At 37.7% G+C, this 18098-nt stretch overlaps 1 protein-coding gene across 10 annotated transcripts in view; it reads right to left on the bottom strand.

The window, feature by feature from the left end:
* Positions 1 to 396: 396 nt before the first annotated feature.
* Positions 397 to 18098, bottom strand: part of MBNL2 (muscleblind like splicing regulator 2) — a 151744-nt gene continuing 134042 nt past the window's right edge. For all 10 annotated transcript variants that reach the window (XM_033103812.1, XM_033103815.1, XM_033103807.1 and 7 more), the window contains one exon: positions 397 to 3174. In XM_033103812.1, coding sequence (XP_032959703.1) covers positions 3047 to 3174 — 128 coding nt within the window. In that variant the 3' untranslated portion in view covers positions 397 to 3046. The remainder of the gene's footprint in view (positions 3175 to 18098) is intronic.

Here is an 18098-nt window from a genome sequence, read left to right as displayed (position 1 = left end):
GACGTGTGTCCAATCAGGCTCTTCCCAGAAGCCTGTCTTATGGATCAATGGGCACTTTCTTGCCCATTAACTAAACTTCTATTTTGTTCCCCATTTGGTTATTGATGTTCACATCTCTTCGTATTCAGGCAAAATCCTAAAGAAGAGGGCTGAGTAGTAGAATTTATTTTTACTTCTAATTTCAAAGAATACTAAAAAAACTTCTGAAATGATCCTTTTAAATTGTTTTTCTTACTGTTAAAAAGCCAACATCAAAAGCAAAAACTGTCAATCTCCCATTTAAAGACCAGAGCTTCCTCTTCTTTGAAGTTACCAATGTTATCTTTGTGAATGTAAAAACCGTGTGTTTGGCTAATTATCAATCTGTCTGGACACACAAAGGAGGAAGACTAGAAATCCTTTTAAATGCTTCTTTTATTTCATTGGTTGTACATTGGGTGAGTGAACTGAATATTACAACCAAAACATAGAATTGATACAAATTAGACTCCTGTTTACACTGGAAGGTAATGAATGAGGGAATTCTTTAAGTGTTACAGAAAGATTTAGTAGAAATGTTACCAGTGGTGTACGATTGAATGAATATATCCGTGAAGTGCTATTATATACTGAAAACCAAGAGTGAAATGTAGTTCCCATACAAGTGGCGAGTTCGTCTCTTAACTATAGTATTTGTTGAATTGCTATCTTCATGTCTTGTATATTGGTGTTTTTGTTTTTGTAATTAAACAAAGCATTTAAGATTTATTCATCATAGTCAGACTTCTGAATATAAACAAACTTTTGGCAAATAATATTTATACAGAAAAATAGTTTTAGATCCTCTCAAATCCCAGAATTATTCTATAAAATTACATTATAAATAAATAAAAAGCAAAATCTGTTGTACATATATTTGTACATCTATGCATTTGCCTTGCCTCCTCCTTATCGTAAATGGCATATTTATGACTCTTTGCATATTATAATCACAATTCTGGAAAATGGATATCATAGTAAAAATACAGTCCTCTATATTTGCTTGGGGATCCAGGTGATGTTTTTGATGCTCCATTATTAAAGGGCTGAAAATAGTTGTGTGCTAATAATTTTTAACATCAAAATCATGAAACAAAAGAAAAAAAGACAATGTTACAACAATTAGTCTACAAAAATATTTCAGTGATTCCCATAATTTACCTTTTAGTAATGTATACTATGTTTTTAATGAGTGTAAGTGAATTAATAAAGAAAAAAGAAAAAAGAAAATAAGTTTGAATGTTTTAGGCAAGTTGTAGCATAACTACATTGTTATAGTTGAGAAAATTACAAATATCAATAATACATAAAAGATGAAACTACTAAAGTAATACAAGTTAGATACAATACTTTTACACAAAATAAAACAAATGCAACGATACAAGCACTATGTAAGATTACACTTAGAATGTGATTTCTTTTGATAGGGTTATCAAATCTATGATATAAGATAAATGGGCATTAGACTTTGACCAACATTAATTAAAATGGCGGATTTCTTTTTTCTCAAACAAAAATGATATGCTTGGTGCATATAGTTTTCAGAACAGGCGGTGATGCCAAAATTTAAAATATTTTACATTCAATCTCAAAAGTCAAAATACTTCAATCACTAGTATGTTCACAAAGAAAATGGATGTTTTAAACAATTACACATAATATTCATTTATAACAGCTGTTTTGTTTTTTAAACAATAATTTAAAAACTATGTAGGTACTGTATAGGCTATGTGCAACATATAAAATGTGAAATATGAAATATTTGGTACGATAGTGCTTAAAATAAACTTTAAAACAAACTTTCTGAACAAAATTTAATTGTATCGCTATTACCTTGAAGATCAACCAAGTATTTAAAAAAGTAAACAACATTAAAATATGTTTCATCCATATATAGTATATATATGTATGTGTATATATAATATGTATGTACTTGTATTAAAGTTTTTTATACTTTTGAGACATAAAATATGCTTTAAGGTGAAAGAATGAAAAGAACTATATTTTCCATGCTGTAGTCAGTTACAACCCTTTAATCCAACTTTTGAAATGCAAAACAGTAATGGATTTTTAAAAAGTGAAACTATCTACTTTTTGTTTACATAGTAATTTAGATTAAAGTCACAAATTTTCAGTGACTAAACGCAGACTTACTTAAATTAGAATATTATACAGATCTCCTCACCTACAGCTTCTTTGTTTGACTATGTTTTTAGTTTAGAAGAGTTATTCTGCAACAGGCAAACGGATGGTGAGTTGGAAAGACTAATCCTTTAGATTAGACTGTTGGCGTGGGCCTCTCACTCTCGTCAAGCTGGATGAAGTCTGGCAAAATCTAGGCACTTCTACAAAGTCTCTCTTATAAAACAACTTTAAAAATATACTTGTAAAATAATACCTTCAAGACTTTGTTTGGTGGGGTATGAAGCTCATACCGTGCAAAGTTTCTTTTTCAATCTAGTTAATGTTATTCTAGAATCACATGATTCAATGCGGCATCTCCAGGCAAACCAAATACCACACTTTGATGTGTCCCCAGTACTTGTGCTTGAATTTCCATTCAAATTTTAGACCTGCAGGACAGGTATCAGTTTTACTTCACTTCTCATCTTTGCTGCAGCATTCATGTTCTCAAGAAGTGAAACATACCTTGTGATCCAGTGGGTAAATGAAATGACAGTGATTAGAGTTCGAATTGAACCTGCCCTTGGAATAGGTTTTGAAACTAATGCTAATTGTTTATTGCTAACTTTGAGATATTCGGAGTCGAAATGAGTAAAATTGGTGGGACTTTCTGCATCAGCTATAGTTATGGAGATAAGACAATATTCCTAGGACAGAAACTATGTGTAGAAACCCTTTAAAAGTAAACTTTATCCTTTATGTCTTTTAAACATCACAGCTGGTCTCAGGTAGTTAACTATCTTAGGTTGGAATATACTAAGCATACCATATTTAATACTCATATATGATATAGCAGCACTAGCTTCTTAGAGTTGTGGTCTGTCCAGAAGAACTACACCTTTATTTAGCATGCAGTTTGTGGCAATTCTATTGAGGAGGAAACAGGATAGTATGTACAGTAACAATGTTTAGTTATTCTCAATGCGGATTCTTGGCATTCCATTCCGTTTCTGCTGATTATTTCAGAATTATCTGTTAAAGAAAAGATAAGTGGGATTTAGACAGCCTTCTGGGAGGGACAAGAACGAGCTTAAGTTCTACTCTTTGAAAACAGATATTTGAAAATAGGAAATTTCTTCCACTTTTCATAATTTTGATGCAATTATAAGTTTGCACAATTTCCACCCTTCATGTTGAAAAGTTTTATACTTCTGTCTTTGTGCTATGTGGCCACTGTGAAGAATCATGACTCAAGTGCACAGTATTTTCTGTAAAACTGTGACAGCATTGTACCTGGCCATGCAGTGTGTTTAGAACCTAATCTCCTTTGTTAGTTTTTGCTTCACATCTCTTTATTATGTGTTCACATTATCCTTCAAATAATGTTTGCTAAGGTAATCAAGGAAGTCTAATGAAATAACTTATTTGTATGTGAGAAGTTATTTGTAAATATAAATATTTTCAAAGGCATAATAAATTAAGTATTACTTATTTATTAACTTGCATTTATAATTCAAAGATATGTTCCCATCAAAAGTAATTTTGTTCCTAAGATACAAAAACAACCAGTTTCAAATTCAGAGCATGTTTAAATGTCCCATATTAAAGAGAAAAGGGGATAACATTCTAATAAAGCAGTTCAGTTCAAACATTCTTAATCAAATTAAAAGCACAGATAAAGCTAAACTATCAAATGCGAACCGTGGTCCTTGGAGCTTGATCTCTAGGTTCATTTCCAAAGGACAGGGAGCGTGGCCTGTGTGATCCAGTGCACTAAATGTCAAGCTTGAAAGCCAAGCTTTTAACACAGTCTAGCAAAACTATTCTTTGTGCAATGCTTCCACCAAACTTTGTGCAATGAATAAACAAGATGTTTATTTATTAAACAGCCAAGAGTCTTTTTTTAGGAAATAATCAGTAAAAATTCTTTATGGTCAAGGTCAGCTAATATTCCTACACACGGGGATCCAATTCTCAACGAAAGCCTCGTTTTCACATGTGTAATTTCTCATCTCTTTATGTTAGAATTCATACATGTGTCTATTTTCCCTTTAAGTGACTGTTCTTGCAGTTTATATAAAACAGTTTTAGTATATACGCTTAAATAGTTTCCCCCATGAAATATATATCAGTATCCTTTATTTTATTGGAACATACAGATGTGTATGGAATTGATAAAAATAGAAGTTATTTATATTAAATGGAAACCCAGAACTTCAGAGATGATTATTCTTTTTTTAAAAAAAAATTCCTGGAATTTAAAATTAATAGGGAAAAATAGAATTCCTTGTCTCCTATACTGATAGACCAATACAAATAATGAGATACAATTTTATATGTAAATATTATCACAGTATTTTTGAATAGTCATTGCAAATAGCTGACATTCAAATTCTTCAGATGGTGATGTTATAACTTTATTATTAGATTCAGATATTTTATTATTAAATAGGAATTTTTCTATTTCATCCCTTCGCTTCAATGCTGCCTGTAACGTTTCTAAACAAGAATGTGCCCCAGGACATCAAATCATGTCCTGTTTTCTTTTTTCTTTTCAATTCTTTCCTTTTATTTTAGCAAGAGTTTCTCTAAAATATTTATGGGAAAAAAATCTTGTAGTTCTTTAAATTGACATATAATTATATATTTTATAATATATTCACATAATTGCTAATTAACTGAAACTAAAATTTCATATGGAATAAAATTCCTCACCACCTGGAAAGAAAAGTATTCTACAGAAAGCCCAGGAATAAGCAAATTTATACACTAGATATTAGTTACAACAATGCTTTAGACTTGTATCTGACAAAGAAATGTATGGCCACACAAGTTTAACTGAACTGTAAATCAGCCTTGAAGTTAACTAAAAGCATTAACTGCTCACCCAGACTGCCTTTCCCCTCTGCCCTCGCCTACCGGTCCATCATATGGATAAGGACGTACATAAAAATGACCTGTGTTACTGTTGAACTCTCAGCTGTTCCTGCTGCCTGGTATCCAGGCCAGAGAAGTCTGGCCATACTCTAGGCCAGGTCTTTGGCTATCTTGTGGACTATATATGTGGTATTAAAAAAATGAATTGTGATTCCAGCAGCTGTGAACTTCAAGAGATTCAAGAGCTTTGATCTTAGAAGGTAGGAAAGCTTTGAGTGTTTCATTTTTTGGGGGATAACATTTTTCATGAAATTACCATTTGATTATTAATTTTCTTTCTGAAAAATATAGCTTGCTAGTACAGTCTGAATTAAGTGTACTCTGGCGTAAAATGCATTCTGGAAACACAGACAAAACAGGAATCCAGAGGAGCAGTTACCGGCGGGGTGCCTCTGATTTAATGACTGCCCATTCGGTTGCTGCTTCTGATGTTAGAAGACATATCGTGTTACAGGCACCAAGGCCCACGGGGAGGGTAGGACAGTTCCCAGCTGGGAGGAAACCTCTGGAAGGAAGAGGGCAGCTAAGTGTGTGTGTGTGTGTTGAGGGCAAAGGGTGTTGGAGAAGCTCTTTTGAGGGAAAGAGGGATCTTCTGTTTAGTTTTTAATATGGCTTTTCTTTAGTCAGATTAGATTTTTAATTCACACCAAAGAAACATCATTTAAAATAAGACGAATAGGTACATTTTGTCTATCTCCCTGTTGCCTCTCCTGAGAGATTTTCTTCCGTAGCAATTCTCTATGGAAATATAAAATAGGTTCTTTACAGAGAAAAACTTCTTCAATCTCCATTGCAATTTTAATGACCAGGAGGATCCAAAGCTTCAGAAGGGACCTGGATATTTCAGTATAGGTAGAAAACATGCATTGCTAACAGAATACGTTTATACATGGCCCAGGAACATGGCCTATGAGTCTGATGTTGACAAGCCCTAATCCTGAGCTTGTGCTTTTTAAAACATGGTTCATTAAACCATAGTTCATCAAAGTGACCTTGACAGTTCAGCAGTAAGTGGTTTCCTTTCTGCCCTACACTCCTCAAAGCTGAAGATGATAGATCACGTTCCTTCCTCAACCTCCAGGCACTGCAGCCCATGTTTTCTTGGACAGGGCAACCGAAAACTCTTCTGGGGTCTGCCACACTATGTGTAACTCAGAGAAATAGCCACCACACTGCGTCCACTAAAGTCTCCTCTGTGAAGCATCATTATTGTCTTTGCTTTAATTTTAATAGATTGCTTTTCCAGGAGGTGCTGAGACATTTTTACGAGAGCCTTATGTGCTAGGTCAGTACTGCCAGTCATGTTTTGTAGACATGGAAAAGACAGCACAAGGTTTTAACTGGCTTGCATGATGTAGCAGGTACTTGTGCAAGCCAGACTGGGCTTAGAAATGTTAGCTCACTCTGCTCACTGGCATGGGAGTCCCCTCCCGGGTGTAGTGACAGTCTGTGATGGGCCCAGGGGAAACAGTGATTCCAAATAGCATGTCTGTACCTCTTTTGATGCCAGTGGAAGGAGGTGCTCAGAACTCCCCGGGGAACTGGGGAATCAGAGTAAAGCTAGGCAATGGGATGGGGCCTGGAGCACTGGGTGGGAGGTGGCAGTGACTATCTGGAGGGGCCAGATTGGGGCAAATGGATGAGGGACTTGGAGGGCTGCTAGGCCACCCCTCAGGATATCCTTGCCTGGGTGCCCAGCCACCTCCTACCCCAGGCTCTTCCATATGGTTGCTGGAAATGTGTCTGCTTACAGCAGCCGAAGCCCCTACCCAATCACAGGTCCACTGCTTCCGCTTCTGAGGAAACCTGGCAAACTACAGGGCAGGGAAGAAATAAAATATATTGAATAAGATGTATTTCTGTCTATCTCCCTGTAGACTAGTCCCTCAAATAAGTATTATTTTGTATAACAGAACCATGACAAAGAAGGAAGGTACAGTATTAGATAGGGCTAGCCAATCTAATGTGGTAAATCAAAATCTTGAACAGAAAGCATTATTTTCAATTCCTTTTCCACTAAAAGGAGAACACACAAAAATGAGAATAGCTGATGCCCACAAAATCAGCAATTCTATTTTTAAGACAAAGGCACACTTGATTCAAATCATGAGTGCATTCATAAATCTTTAGTGGACCCTCTAGTTGAAACAAAAGTATCTGATGCAACAATATCCACTCGCTGCAATAAATTCTACTTATCAATGAGCATCTCCTCCAGGTGGTTGGATTTAAGAATCTAATGATTCTGCATAATCCACATCCTTAAATTACTCCCCCATAAACCCAATACACAATTAGTCTCATATTTACTTTTTGAAGATAAAGCATCACCAGCCCCAAAGAACATCAGATGGGTTGCTCCACTATCAAACGTGTTATGAGCAGCTATTTAATAATCCTGCAGCCTCAGTGAAGTACCGACCATTGACCCATACATAGTTCAATGGCAGTCGAGCTTATTGAAAAGAGTACTAACTAGTTTAGGTACTGCCTTAACAGCAAGCCTACTGGGACCAGGCAGGAAAGGCATGTAAGTGAGAGGGTCAGGTAGGGAGTATGGCAGATGGAAAGGCCTGTGCCCAGACGGAATGGAACAGCAGCTACTCAGCTCCAGCCAGTTGCTACCTGCAGAAATCTGGGCTCTACATTGCTTGACTTTTCCATTTTCCAAAAGGAGCTGGAAATTTCTATAATTACATTATACAAAACAACCCTGTGTGGGTCAAATATGTCTCTGGGTTGAATGCAACTAGGAGCTGCTGGTTTGTGTGCTATCTGAGCCTTTCTTGGAAGAGATATCCACTAAGCCTGGATTACTAGCTTCCTGAGCAAGGCAGCAGCCAAGGCTATAGGCAACATAGAGGGAGGCACCAGTCACCACTGCTGGGCGGGATCAGGAGAGTAGGTCTGATGGGAAGTGAATCCTGTAACTTTCAGATATTTGGCTCTTGCCCAGAGGAATAGGTACTTGCCCAACAGGCGTCCTCCACCCAAGAAGAAAATGTGGTTCCTCTCTTGCCTGATTGAAATATACATGTTGCTTTTTCTCTTCCAAGATGATGATGGATTTAGGCTGAGCCATCCGTATGCCCTTAGGCTTTGTGGGCACTTGAAAAAGAGCTGACCAGAGTGAGAAATGCATTTGGTTGAAAGCAAAATAGTCTGTAGAGGCTAAAACATCGAACTTGAGTGCATCAGCATCAAATACTCAACAGCTGAACTAAGTAGCTCTCATGCAACAGGGTACAAAAGAAGACAAATCAACACAGAATTTTCTCAATGCTTCAGAGGTACCAAGTATTAGTACTTTCTGAGTTTTCTCCCTTGGGGTTGATATCCAGGAACTGAACATATGAATAATTTTGGAAATTGGGAGCTTCTACATGACTTGTAGAAATGTTCACACTTCTTATATAAATATATTGGTTGCAAAGATGTGGGATATCAGATGAGTTATCTTTTAAAATGTTAGCTCAATATTAACTTCGGTAAGAACTCTTACTGCTTGGCTTGATTGATAGGAAAAAGACTTCAGTGAAAAGACAAACTGTTCCTATGGATCCAAACCACAAAACAATTAGAAAAGAGGAATAATGGATGTTTTAGTTAAATCTTCCAGTGAAAAGCCATCCAATAATGTCTCTGTCACGTTGAGTTTGAAGAGGTAAACAAAATACACCTTATAAAATATTTGTGTGGCCTTGCTGAAATCTGAAGGAATTGCAATGGACCTGGATACCACTAGCCTGGCTGCTCAAGTAGACATTTCCAAGCAGAGCCGCTGCTTTCACTGGGTCCACAGCAACACTGAGTGTTCTAAGCATGGGGCAACATCCCATGCATCTTTATATCCTTAGTGTCCAGGATAGGGCTGGATATACAGGAGGCACTTATTAACTGTTGGTTGCACAGAGGGCTGAATAAAAAAGGATTTACTGAGGATACAATGCTACAATGTTGGCATCAACAGAAGCCCCTGGGGCCACTCACAAGTGAGAGGTAGCAACGGAGGGAGGAAAAGAGCCCCATGAACAACATTATGTATATCTGCCCCCTATCAGGGCAGCTAAGGATTCAGGAACATCCAAGAAAAATAAACATTTCCTCTCATTCCCCTGTTATGATAGATAAGAGGAAAATTATTCTAGGCTGGGGGGCGGAAATACAGAGGATGGAAACATGGCAGATAAACAAACATGCCACCTGAAGAAAACTTCTGGACTTGGTTGATTTCTTAGAAATCTTTTTCCATGGTTCAAAGGTCCTCAGGAAGTGATTAAAGGATGTTTCACTGTCTCTTTAAACAAAACTAATTATTCATTTAAAAATAGACAACTGAATGGAATTCCTAAAAATATGGCCAAACTGCAGAGGCTTGCCTGTTGCTCCCCATCCCAATGTCCCTTTCTTTAGTCACAGTTTTCTTCTTCTGTCATACATGTTCCTCTTCACTACTTCCCACTGGCATTCCTCCTTCCTTCTGTCTCTTCACTGTTTAATATTCTCCCCGTCTTTTCCCTAGCACTCCACACATCTTCTCCATGGCAGCCATTGCTGTCTGAAATCGCCTGATTTTGTCTGAGAGGCGAAACTTGTGAAGTCTTTTGGTTGAAGCAAACTGTATAAAAGCAGAGGGACATTTGCACATTTTGGGCTGCAAAATAATTCTGTATTTAAACATAGTATGGACTACTGAAGCCAAAAGCAAATGTCTTTGGTCTTTTGATGAGCATAGTTATTAGAGCAATTCTAATGATATGGTATGTGTTAATGAACTAACAGTTTCAAGTACTTTGGCCTATTTTAAGACTATTTGTAAACTTTAATTGTGTAAAAAGTTTGAAGATAATTAGTGGTATATAAAAAGAAACTTTGAAAAATAATATTTGTTATTTGGGGGCTACTGTTTTGAGCGAGGGAAGTGTCTTATGCCATATTTGACTTGTTTTCAAAAGGGATTTTTATTTATACGGAAAACGCCTAAATTGGGGTTGTGGGAGAAAAATTCTCAAATATGAACATCAGTTTCACTCTTGAGACTAGCACCGTAAGGTTGGTTGGAATGTCTGCAATATTTAGCAGACCTTTAAGAGTATTTCGTCAGGATTCTTGTTTTGCCCTCTGCCATTAATAGAAAGCTTACATTCATAGCGCTAATTCCTCTATTTTCAATGAGATATCATTTTGCTGATGACCCATTTCTGTCTCATTTTCCATTCTGTGCTATTTGAACAAAAAGATTTTTCAGGTATACTTTCTAATACATGAACAAGTATCATTTAAAATATTAATAATTGAATTTTTGCATGAAAGGCAATGACACTGGCCTTACTGAAGATGACTGACCAGCATTTGATCATGTATATTACCTGGATAAAATATACATATGGAAATTCTTGATTTGAATAAGATCCCACTCCTCACATGAGTCCATGTCACATGTAGAAAAATCTAGACTCTTGTGAGTATTGTAGTGAGGCTTTGATTATGACCCTTTTCTCTACCCCAGACCAGGCCCTCTCAATCCCAACTGCCCTGAGGGAAATCTGAGGACCATTTCTGTTGCTTTCAATGTGAGATAGGAATCTAGTCCTCAAATCATCTAAACATGTGTACGTTGTCCAAGGGTGACTTTTTCTCCTATAGGCTACAAATGAGGAAGAAGATAAAAGCATATGAGAGGAGACTTTTTAGTGCTCGTGCTTTTTCCTGATGCTACTATAGAAGTGTTTAAAACAAAAACACATTCAGGAGTATTGTGTGATTGTTCAGGAAGAGAGGAGCTATGAGACCACGTTTGCGCTGCAGGGGCCAGAGGTCAAAACAAAACAAAACCCTAGACTGGAAGGGCCACATGACAACCAGGAAAAAAGAAGTAGGCAGATCAAGCCATTAGCATCCCAGAGGGTGTCGTGAATGCGTTTGCTGGTCACCCAGGAATAGGTCCCAGCTTTCGCCTTCTTCCTCATGGCCTGACATTTTTGGCTTTACACTGTACATCACATTACTAATCCATACGCCTTCCCCAAGGAACATTCCAATCCCGGAATTCACCGTGGATAATGGTTCCTATACCTCCAGCAGGTGGAGAAAGTGAAGGGCTTTCTTGTCACACAGCTATCTGGTGGTTGGAGGTAGGCATGAGCTGCTGGCATCCTTCTTGACTCTCAAAGATACCGACACATCTGTGAATATAGTTTTTGGCCAGTTCTATGCTATTAGCCCAGTATTATCCTTGAGCAATGTCATGACTTAAATGAGCTATTGTTGACCAGTCTAGAGACCTAACCATCAAGGCTGTCACTGTCTCTACAGGAAAATTATTTGAGTTCCAAACCAAGTGACAAAGGGAATTTTGAACAAACGATTTTAAAATGAGGGACATCCTGAATATTAACGAGGGCTAAATTTCTCTACTATATCAAGAAACCATACATAGTATTTGGGCCCACACGATTTAATAAAATATTCTAAAACATTATAGAAAATATAAAATATTTTTCTAAAAATACGATATTTAGAATATTTACAGTGAAATGATCTACAGGCAGTGAAGCTATCTGGGATTAAATAGGCTGCCCATATCTGAGGCTATTTCATTCAAGATGACCTCGGGACATGAAGGTAGAATCTAAGAAACTTTTTTTATCCTTTATGAAACAGTTTATGCAGCAACTAAAAAGAAATTTCCAAAGCATTCATTTATACCTGCTCTTTTCAATATGGGGTTTTGTTCCCAGTAATAAATCGAAGATTCAGGCCAAGAAAAATCACAGAAAGAAGATCCTGTTGGATTCAACATAAAGTCCCCAGTCCAGCTCAATGCCCTGCTTTTGTATCCGCTACCATTATGTTAGATTTAGAATCCTGGGCACATTTTGGTCTTAGTATTCATTTTAGCAGTGGAGCAGAATGTATAATTCAGCCTGCTAAGAATTGGCTTTTAAGACACTATGGCAGAAAAGTAACCAAATGCTAAGATTCAGTAAAAGGAATGGTAAGATCAATGTTATGTACAGGATGTGAAGTATGTCTTTTGATCACCTTGCACATTTCTTGAATTGATGGGATGACATTGCCATCTAACAAAATTTCCAACAAAATTAGTTTAATTTTGTTTTTAGTTCTTTGCATAGTTGTATGTGTGTGTTGGAGGGGGGCAATGATTAATGAAACCGCTCAATTGTGTATAAAATCATGGTGCAAAGGAAAAATCAAAAGGAGTCTTGGAGTGGAATTTCAGGAGGCTTGTCTGGGTCCCTCGCCCCCCTTCTGTGACCCTTCTGAATGCTCGTTGCTCCCTTTGCTGGTACCACATTGGCACCTCTACAGTATGATGGGTAATGAAACCAGGTTACCATCTGTCCTCCCTAGTAACTCCCCAGGAAGTGCCAAAATGTCCTGGTACAATAGATGACAAAATGGAAACCAAAGGAAGAAAATATATAAAGAAAGAAAGCTCCCACATTTTTTTTATTTATACTAACTATCCTTCCTCAAAGCTCAGTGGTGAGGCCCATTCTTTCAGCATCTCTACTTTTTGAGGTGATCTTTATTATATGAGAATTACTATGACTGTAATTATTTGCATGTTGGTCTATTTCCTGTCCTCCTGACTCTGGAAGACCCAGGAGAATAGGCCTGTTTTGTTCAATACTATAGTCCCAGAGTTTTGAGTTTTACATGACACATAGTCAACTCTTAATAGACATTTGTTGAGAAAAGAAAAGAAGATATGTTGCCACTGAGTAGACAGTGGGCATTTGTATGGCCTGGCACCTCAGAACAGACCCAGCCTCTCACTGACATGCTGCACTCAGGTACCTGCTTTATGAAAATAGAACTCTTGTAGGAAAACAAAGCTACAATACAGAATTTTTAATGTGAAAAGAATAATTTTATACTACTGATGTAACAAAACAAACAACCTAAGTACAATTAGATATCTATCTTTTCAACCCTAATCCCTTCTTCTTTGGAGAAACATCTATTCAGATCCTTTGCCCAATTAAAAAAAATGTGGTAATACAGGCATAACATAAAATTTGCCATTTTAACCATTTTTAAGTGTACAGTTCATGAATGTGGCATTAAGTAAACGCACACGTTTGTTCCACCACTATCCAATTTTAGAACTTTTCATCACTCAAAACTGAAACCTGTAACCGTTAAACAATAACTCCTTATTCCCCATTCTTGCCAACACTTAATTCCTTCTTCCTTCTTTCTCTTCCTCCCGCCCTCCTTCCCTCCTTCCTATGTTTGGCTTCAAAATGGAATCCCTGGCTCTTTCTGTTTGTGCATCTGAATCGTTATTAAATTCCTTGGCTCACTTTCTAATTTAGCTCCATGGTTTTACTTAGGACTTTACTTCACATTCACCTTCTAGTCACTCCTTTCACAGTTGCCTCCTCCAGGCTGCCCAAAACATTCATTCTCTACTAGTGATGTTCAATTAACCTGAGATAGATAGGAAGGTAAGGTTCTGTGGAGATAGTGGGAAACAATAGTATCTCTATTTTTAAATTATTATTGCTTAAAAAATTAAAAAAAAAAAAAGTCCTGGATGAGAGGACTCATCTTGGTAGACTCTTGTCAGCCAGAAGTTCCTTGCCAGTTTACCACCCTGGGAGGGCGAGATGGTACCCCTGCCCATCAGCTTTCTAGCTCTTCTTACTGGACTGGAATTGAATTTCCTTGTTGATCTCATTAACCAACAACATTTTCACAGCATTTCTCATATTGCACCTGGACTTTAAAAAGGTTTGCTTCTACTAGAACTTTCTTCTTAAATGGTTAAAACTTTTAAAATCACTAACTGAATTAGGTAGTTAGAAGTTTTGAAGGGAACCATATAAAGAGGTTCATCCCAATCGTATGTTAACCATAAGCTTCAATCTAATTCAAATGTGGTAGAGACACAAGAGAACAGGATTTGGAGGCAGGGAAACTTGAGTTCTAAAACTGTCCAGCCACTTCCTACTGCTTGAATCTTAAGTAAATTATTCTTTAAGATTTGCTCTCCTCTGGAAAATGGATGACACATCACAGAGTTCTGAGTTTTAAGTGAAATAATGTATATAAAGCATCTGACAAGTAATAGTGGTTTATGATAAATGTTGGTTACCTTCTCTTAGTCTATGATTCACAACCCTAAACAAAGTTAGGTTTCAGCTTCTATTTAAATAGGCATCCAGATAATCACATATTATGCATTTAAGTATTATATGATCTGCATGGCACTCCATACAATGTTGGTAATAAACTTGATTTTGATGAGATTAAGATTTTTTAAAAATATCAAACACCCTTCCTTTTCTGAATATGTATATCCTGACCTGCCACTGATAACTAAATATATATAGACTGAGTTTCTCTATTCATGAAAGTCCTGTCATTGATATTAAACATTTTCAATCTAAAATCTTTGATCATAAAAGCATTATCCGCCATTAGTGTGTGATGATCAGCGTCAAACAGTAGAAAGAACACCCCATACGAGGCGGGGGTCCCCATTCTTAGAGTAATACCCAGTTAAAACCCAGTTTCTAGGCCTGATGGATGTGTTACCATGGATAAGTGATTCAACATTGTTTATTCTCAGTATTCCTCATCTCTATAATGGGAATTAAACACTGTCCCTAACTTAAAAGTTGTGGTGAGGATTAGATAATATATTTAACAAATGCCTGGTGACAGCAAGCACATAATGCTACTGCTGTCATGTGTTAATATCTCACCTCTTTTAATTTCCTAGGCTAAACCACAAAATAGGGATATTTTGACAAGGTACAGCATTTGCTAATAATTCTCAGATCACTGTGCTTAGAGGAAACTACAATTTATGAACACTTCTGCATATCCAGTCTCGTCTCATAAACATTTTTACTTCAATGTTCAGGTCTTCACCTCCTCTCACATGGGTCCCACATACACAGCAGAAAGAATGCAGGAACTTATGTTATGAGCATATATATATATATATATATATATATATATATATATATATTTTAAAAGCAACTCAAACACCTTTTTCTAAGGCAAGGGAATAAAATAGAATTTTCTCTTTATTCTTTCCACACTCCTTAGATTTCTCTATTTTAACTTCTTATCCTTGTTCAAGGTCACCCCTAATGTTGCAGGGGTCAGAGAAGAGCAAAGACAAGAAGATGAACAATAGGCACTGATTCAAGCAATTCCTTTTCTCCTGAATCCTCATAACTAAAGTGGTTCCCTGGCCCTTTCAAATATTTCAGTATTAACAATGACAAATATTGAAAGAATGGCTAATGGAAGAGCTATGAAATTATTACTGGAAAAAATATTTGGAGAAAAAGAACAAATCAAGTTTAACATCCCTGGGTATCTTTTTGATGACTCAAAACCTTTCTAAAGTCTAAGGAGGAAACAAAGCTATTGATTGTTTGAAAAACTATATATTCATGATGGATCATGGGAAAAGAGGACTTAGCATGGTATTAGGAGATGGGTTTTTAACCCTTATGGAACCTTGAGCTAGTCACTTAACCATTCAAGGTCCTTCTTTTCATTGGATAACGGAAGGCTAGGAGTTTGGGGAAAGTTCTACATCTGGTGTTGCCACTTCATAGATGATCTTGGGCAAGTTCCTCAGCTTCTCAAAACTGCAGTTTCCTCATCTGTATATTGGGCATACGAAGGGTCTCTTACATGGCCATTTTGGGTTTTAATGAGATAATTGATATAAAAGGCTCAGCACAACGTCTGGCACTTGGTAAGTGCTTAATGAAGGAGAGCTCTTACCTTCGTGCTGTCTGCCAGCACACTCACCGTCCCCTGGGGCCCCTTAAATGAACATTTAAAGCACTTTCTCAGGAAGGCAGTGTGGTGAAAGGACTCTGCCTAGATAATTGGGTTCTAATCCTGGTTCTCTTACTATTTATGTGACTTGGGAAAGCCACCTTGCTCCCCTGGGCTCCTGTTCCAATTTGTAATGGAACTTGCATCATCATTTTCTAGTTTTAATGTTATTGTAGAAGTTTGGCATGAGTGTGGTAAATTTGCTCTTACGATCTGTTGCCTTTCATAACTGTGATGTAATTGATGCTGGTCTTGGGTCAGACCTGCAAGGCCTGGTGTAACCGTGACTATGGGGAAAACAAGTGACATTTGACAACAACCAGCTTAGTAATGTTGCTTCCAGAAATGTATTGTGATGAATAGTGAAGAGGGTCTGTATACAGGACGCTTATCGACATAAGCTCTGAGATCTTTGAAAACTCCAGAGCAAGGGGAGTGATGATAAGAATAATATAATTTGACCACCTAAAATAAAACAGACAGATCAAAAGCTGCAGCCTATTATACCTGTCGAAAGGTGATGGATTCTAAATGCCAGAATAGCTATAGTTTTTCATAAACCAATGTCAGAAAATACCAGTCAACAAATTTGTCCTTTACAGTACAAACGGAAGTGAAGATGTGTCAACAAGAACCATTCTTTTCCTGTAAGTCATTGGGAGAGCTGTCTTGTAGAAGGTTGACCTGGCGAGGAGGGGGAAAGTCAGTGAAATCCACAGATACTATACGCACTGGAGAAGAACCATTGGGTGAGCAAAGGAGGAGAATGCCTCCCGGAATTGTCCTGATTTTGATTATTCACTCTCCCCCATATTTTCTCTTTAATCTCTGTCCCAACTTCATCATTCATCAGTGAAGTAGCATCAGTTAACCTGCTCGTGGCCTATCTCAGCTCGTATCTACCCACTCACTGCCAGGAGATTCGTGTTTCCAAGTCTCTCATTCAACACTTCTGTCCTGCTCTCACCCTGCCATTCAAGGCCCTCAGTAATCTAACTGTTCCTCACCTACTCAATGGAATTCTCTAGCATGGCCCAAACACATCTTCCCCTTCACTCTCCCACTCACTGCCGTGTGTCCTAGAGCAAGTCATTTAGCCCATGTGAGCCACAGGGTCCCCACTTCTTTAGATCTGACGTAGTAATAGCTGCTCTATCTGCCTCTGTCATGGGATAAAGTCTGAGACTGATTTCTAAACTCCCGTCTGAACCACACAGGCTACCGGGGAAGAATGTGGGATAAGGGGGAAGCATTGACTTCAGGGTCCGACAGCCTTGAGATCAAATGCCGGCTCTACTACTGCTTATAGCTGAGGCCAAATCTGAGGCTTGCTTGTGTCACACAAGAGGCAGAATGGGACCCATGTGATCGGGTTAAATGTGAGAACACATGCAGAGCATAATGCTGGAACATTTATAATGCCAGCTCCCTTTTCCCCTTACTCCACCCCTAACTTCACCCCCTACAGTTCACTCTAGTCAGGAACAACCGTGCCTGTTCTTTATCTGTCTAATTTCTCCACGTCCCTCAAGACCCGCCTCCCCACTTTGGGGATTAGGCCCTACCGTGGAGCTTACTTCCTAGCTATCTTTAACATCTCCCCAACTGGTAGCATCCAGAATGATCAGCAGACGCAGACAGGTCTGACCTTGGAAGCCATTGCTTCCAGAGATGGGGTTTAGAGGAAATGCTAGAAGAGGTTGAGAGTCCAGACCTAATGCTAATGTGTCTTTGACATATGGTGGCATCATATCTGGTTAATTGGAGTGATGGTCAGGTTAGCTTGCTGTTCTTATTGGAAAACAGTCAAGCTATCTCCATCCACCCACACAGAAAGACTGACAACTTCCCCAAATATGCAGGTACCAGTGCGAGAAGGGAGGCAGCAGTGACAGAACTTGGGGAGATAAATACTTATGAATCAAAATTTTGCTCTGTTCAGGCAACTTTTATTGAGAATGAGACCCCATTCATCTTTCAGCCCTTGACAGTGAATCTGAATTCCCGCATTGCAGCTAGTCTCTCTTTCCTCTAGAGCTGGAAATAAGCACACATATAGAATGAAGTGTATATTCGTTCCACTCAAAAGAGAAAACCTAAACTTAGAAAAAGTGAGCATGATTTTATTACCGTCAACAACAGTCAAAATACTATGGGGAATATGGCCTTTCAATCTAAAA

Source organism: Rhinolophus ferrumequinum, chromosome 4 (assembly GCF_004115265.2).
Source record: "Rhinolophus ferrumequinum isolate MPI-CBG mRhiFer1 chromosome 4, mRhiFer1_v1.p, whole genome shotgun sequence".
Lineage (NCBI taxonomy): Eukaryota > Metazoa > Chordata > Mammalia > Chiroptera > Rhinolophidae > Rhinolophus > Rhinolophus ferrumequinum.
This window is presented reverse-complemented; position numbering and strand designations above follow the sequence as displayed.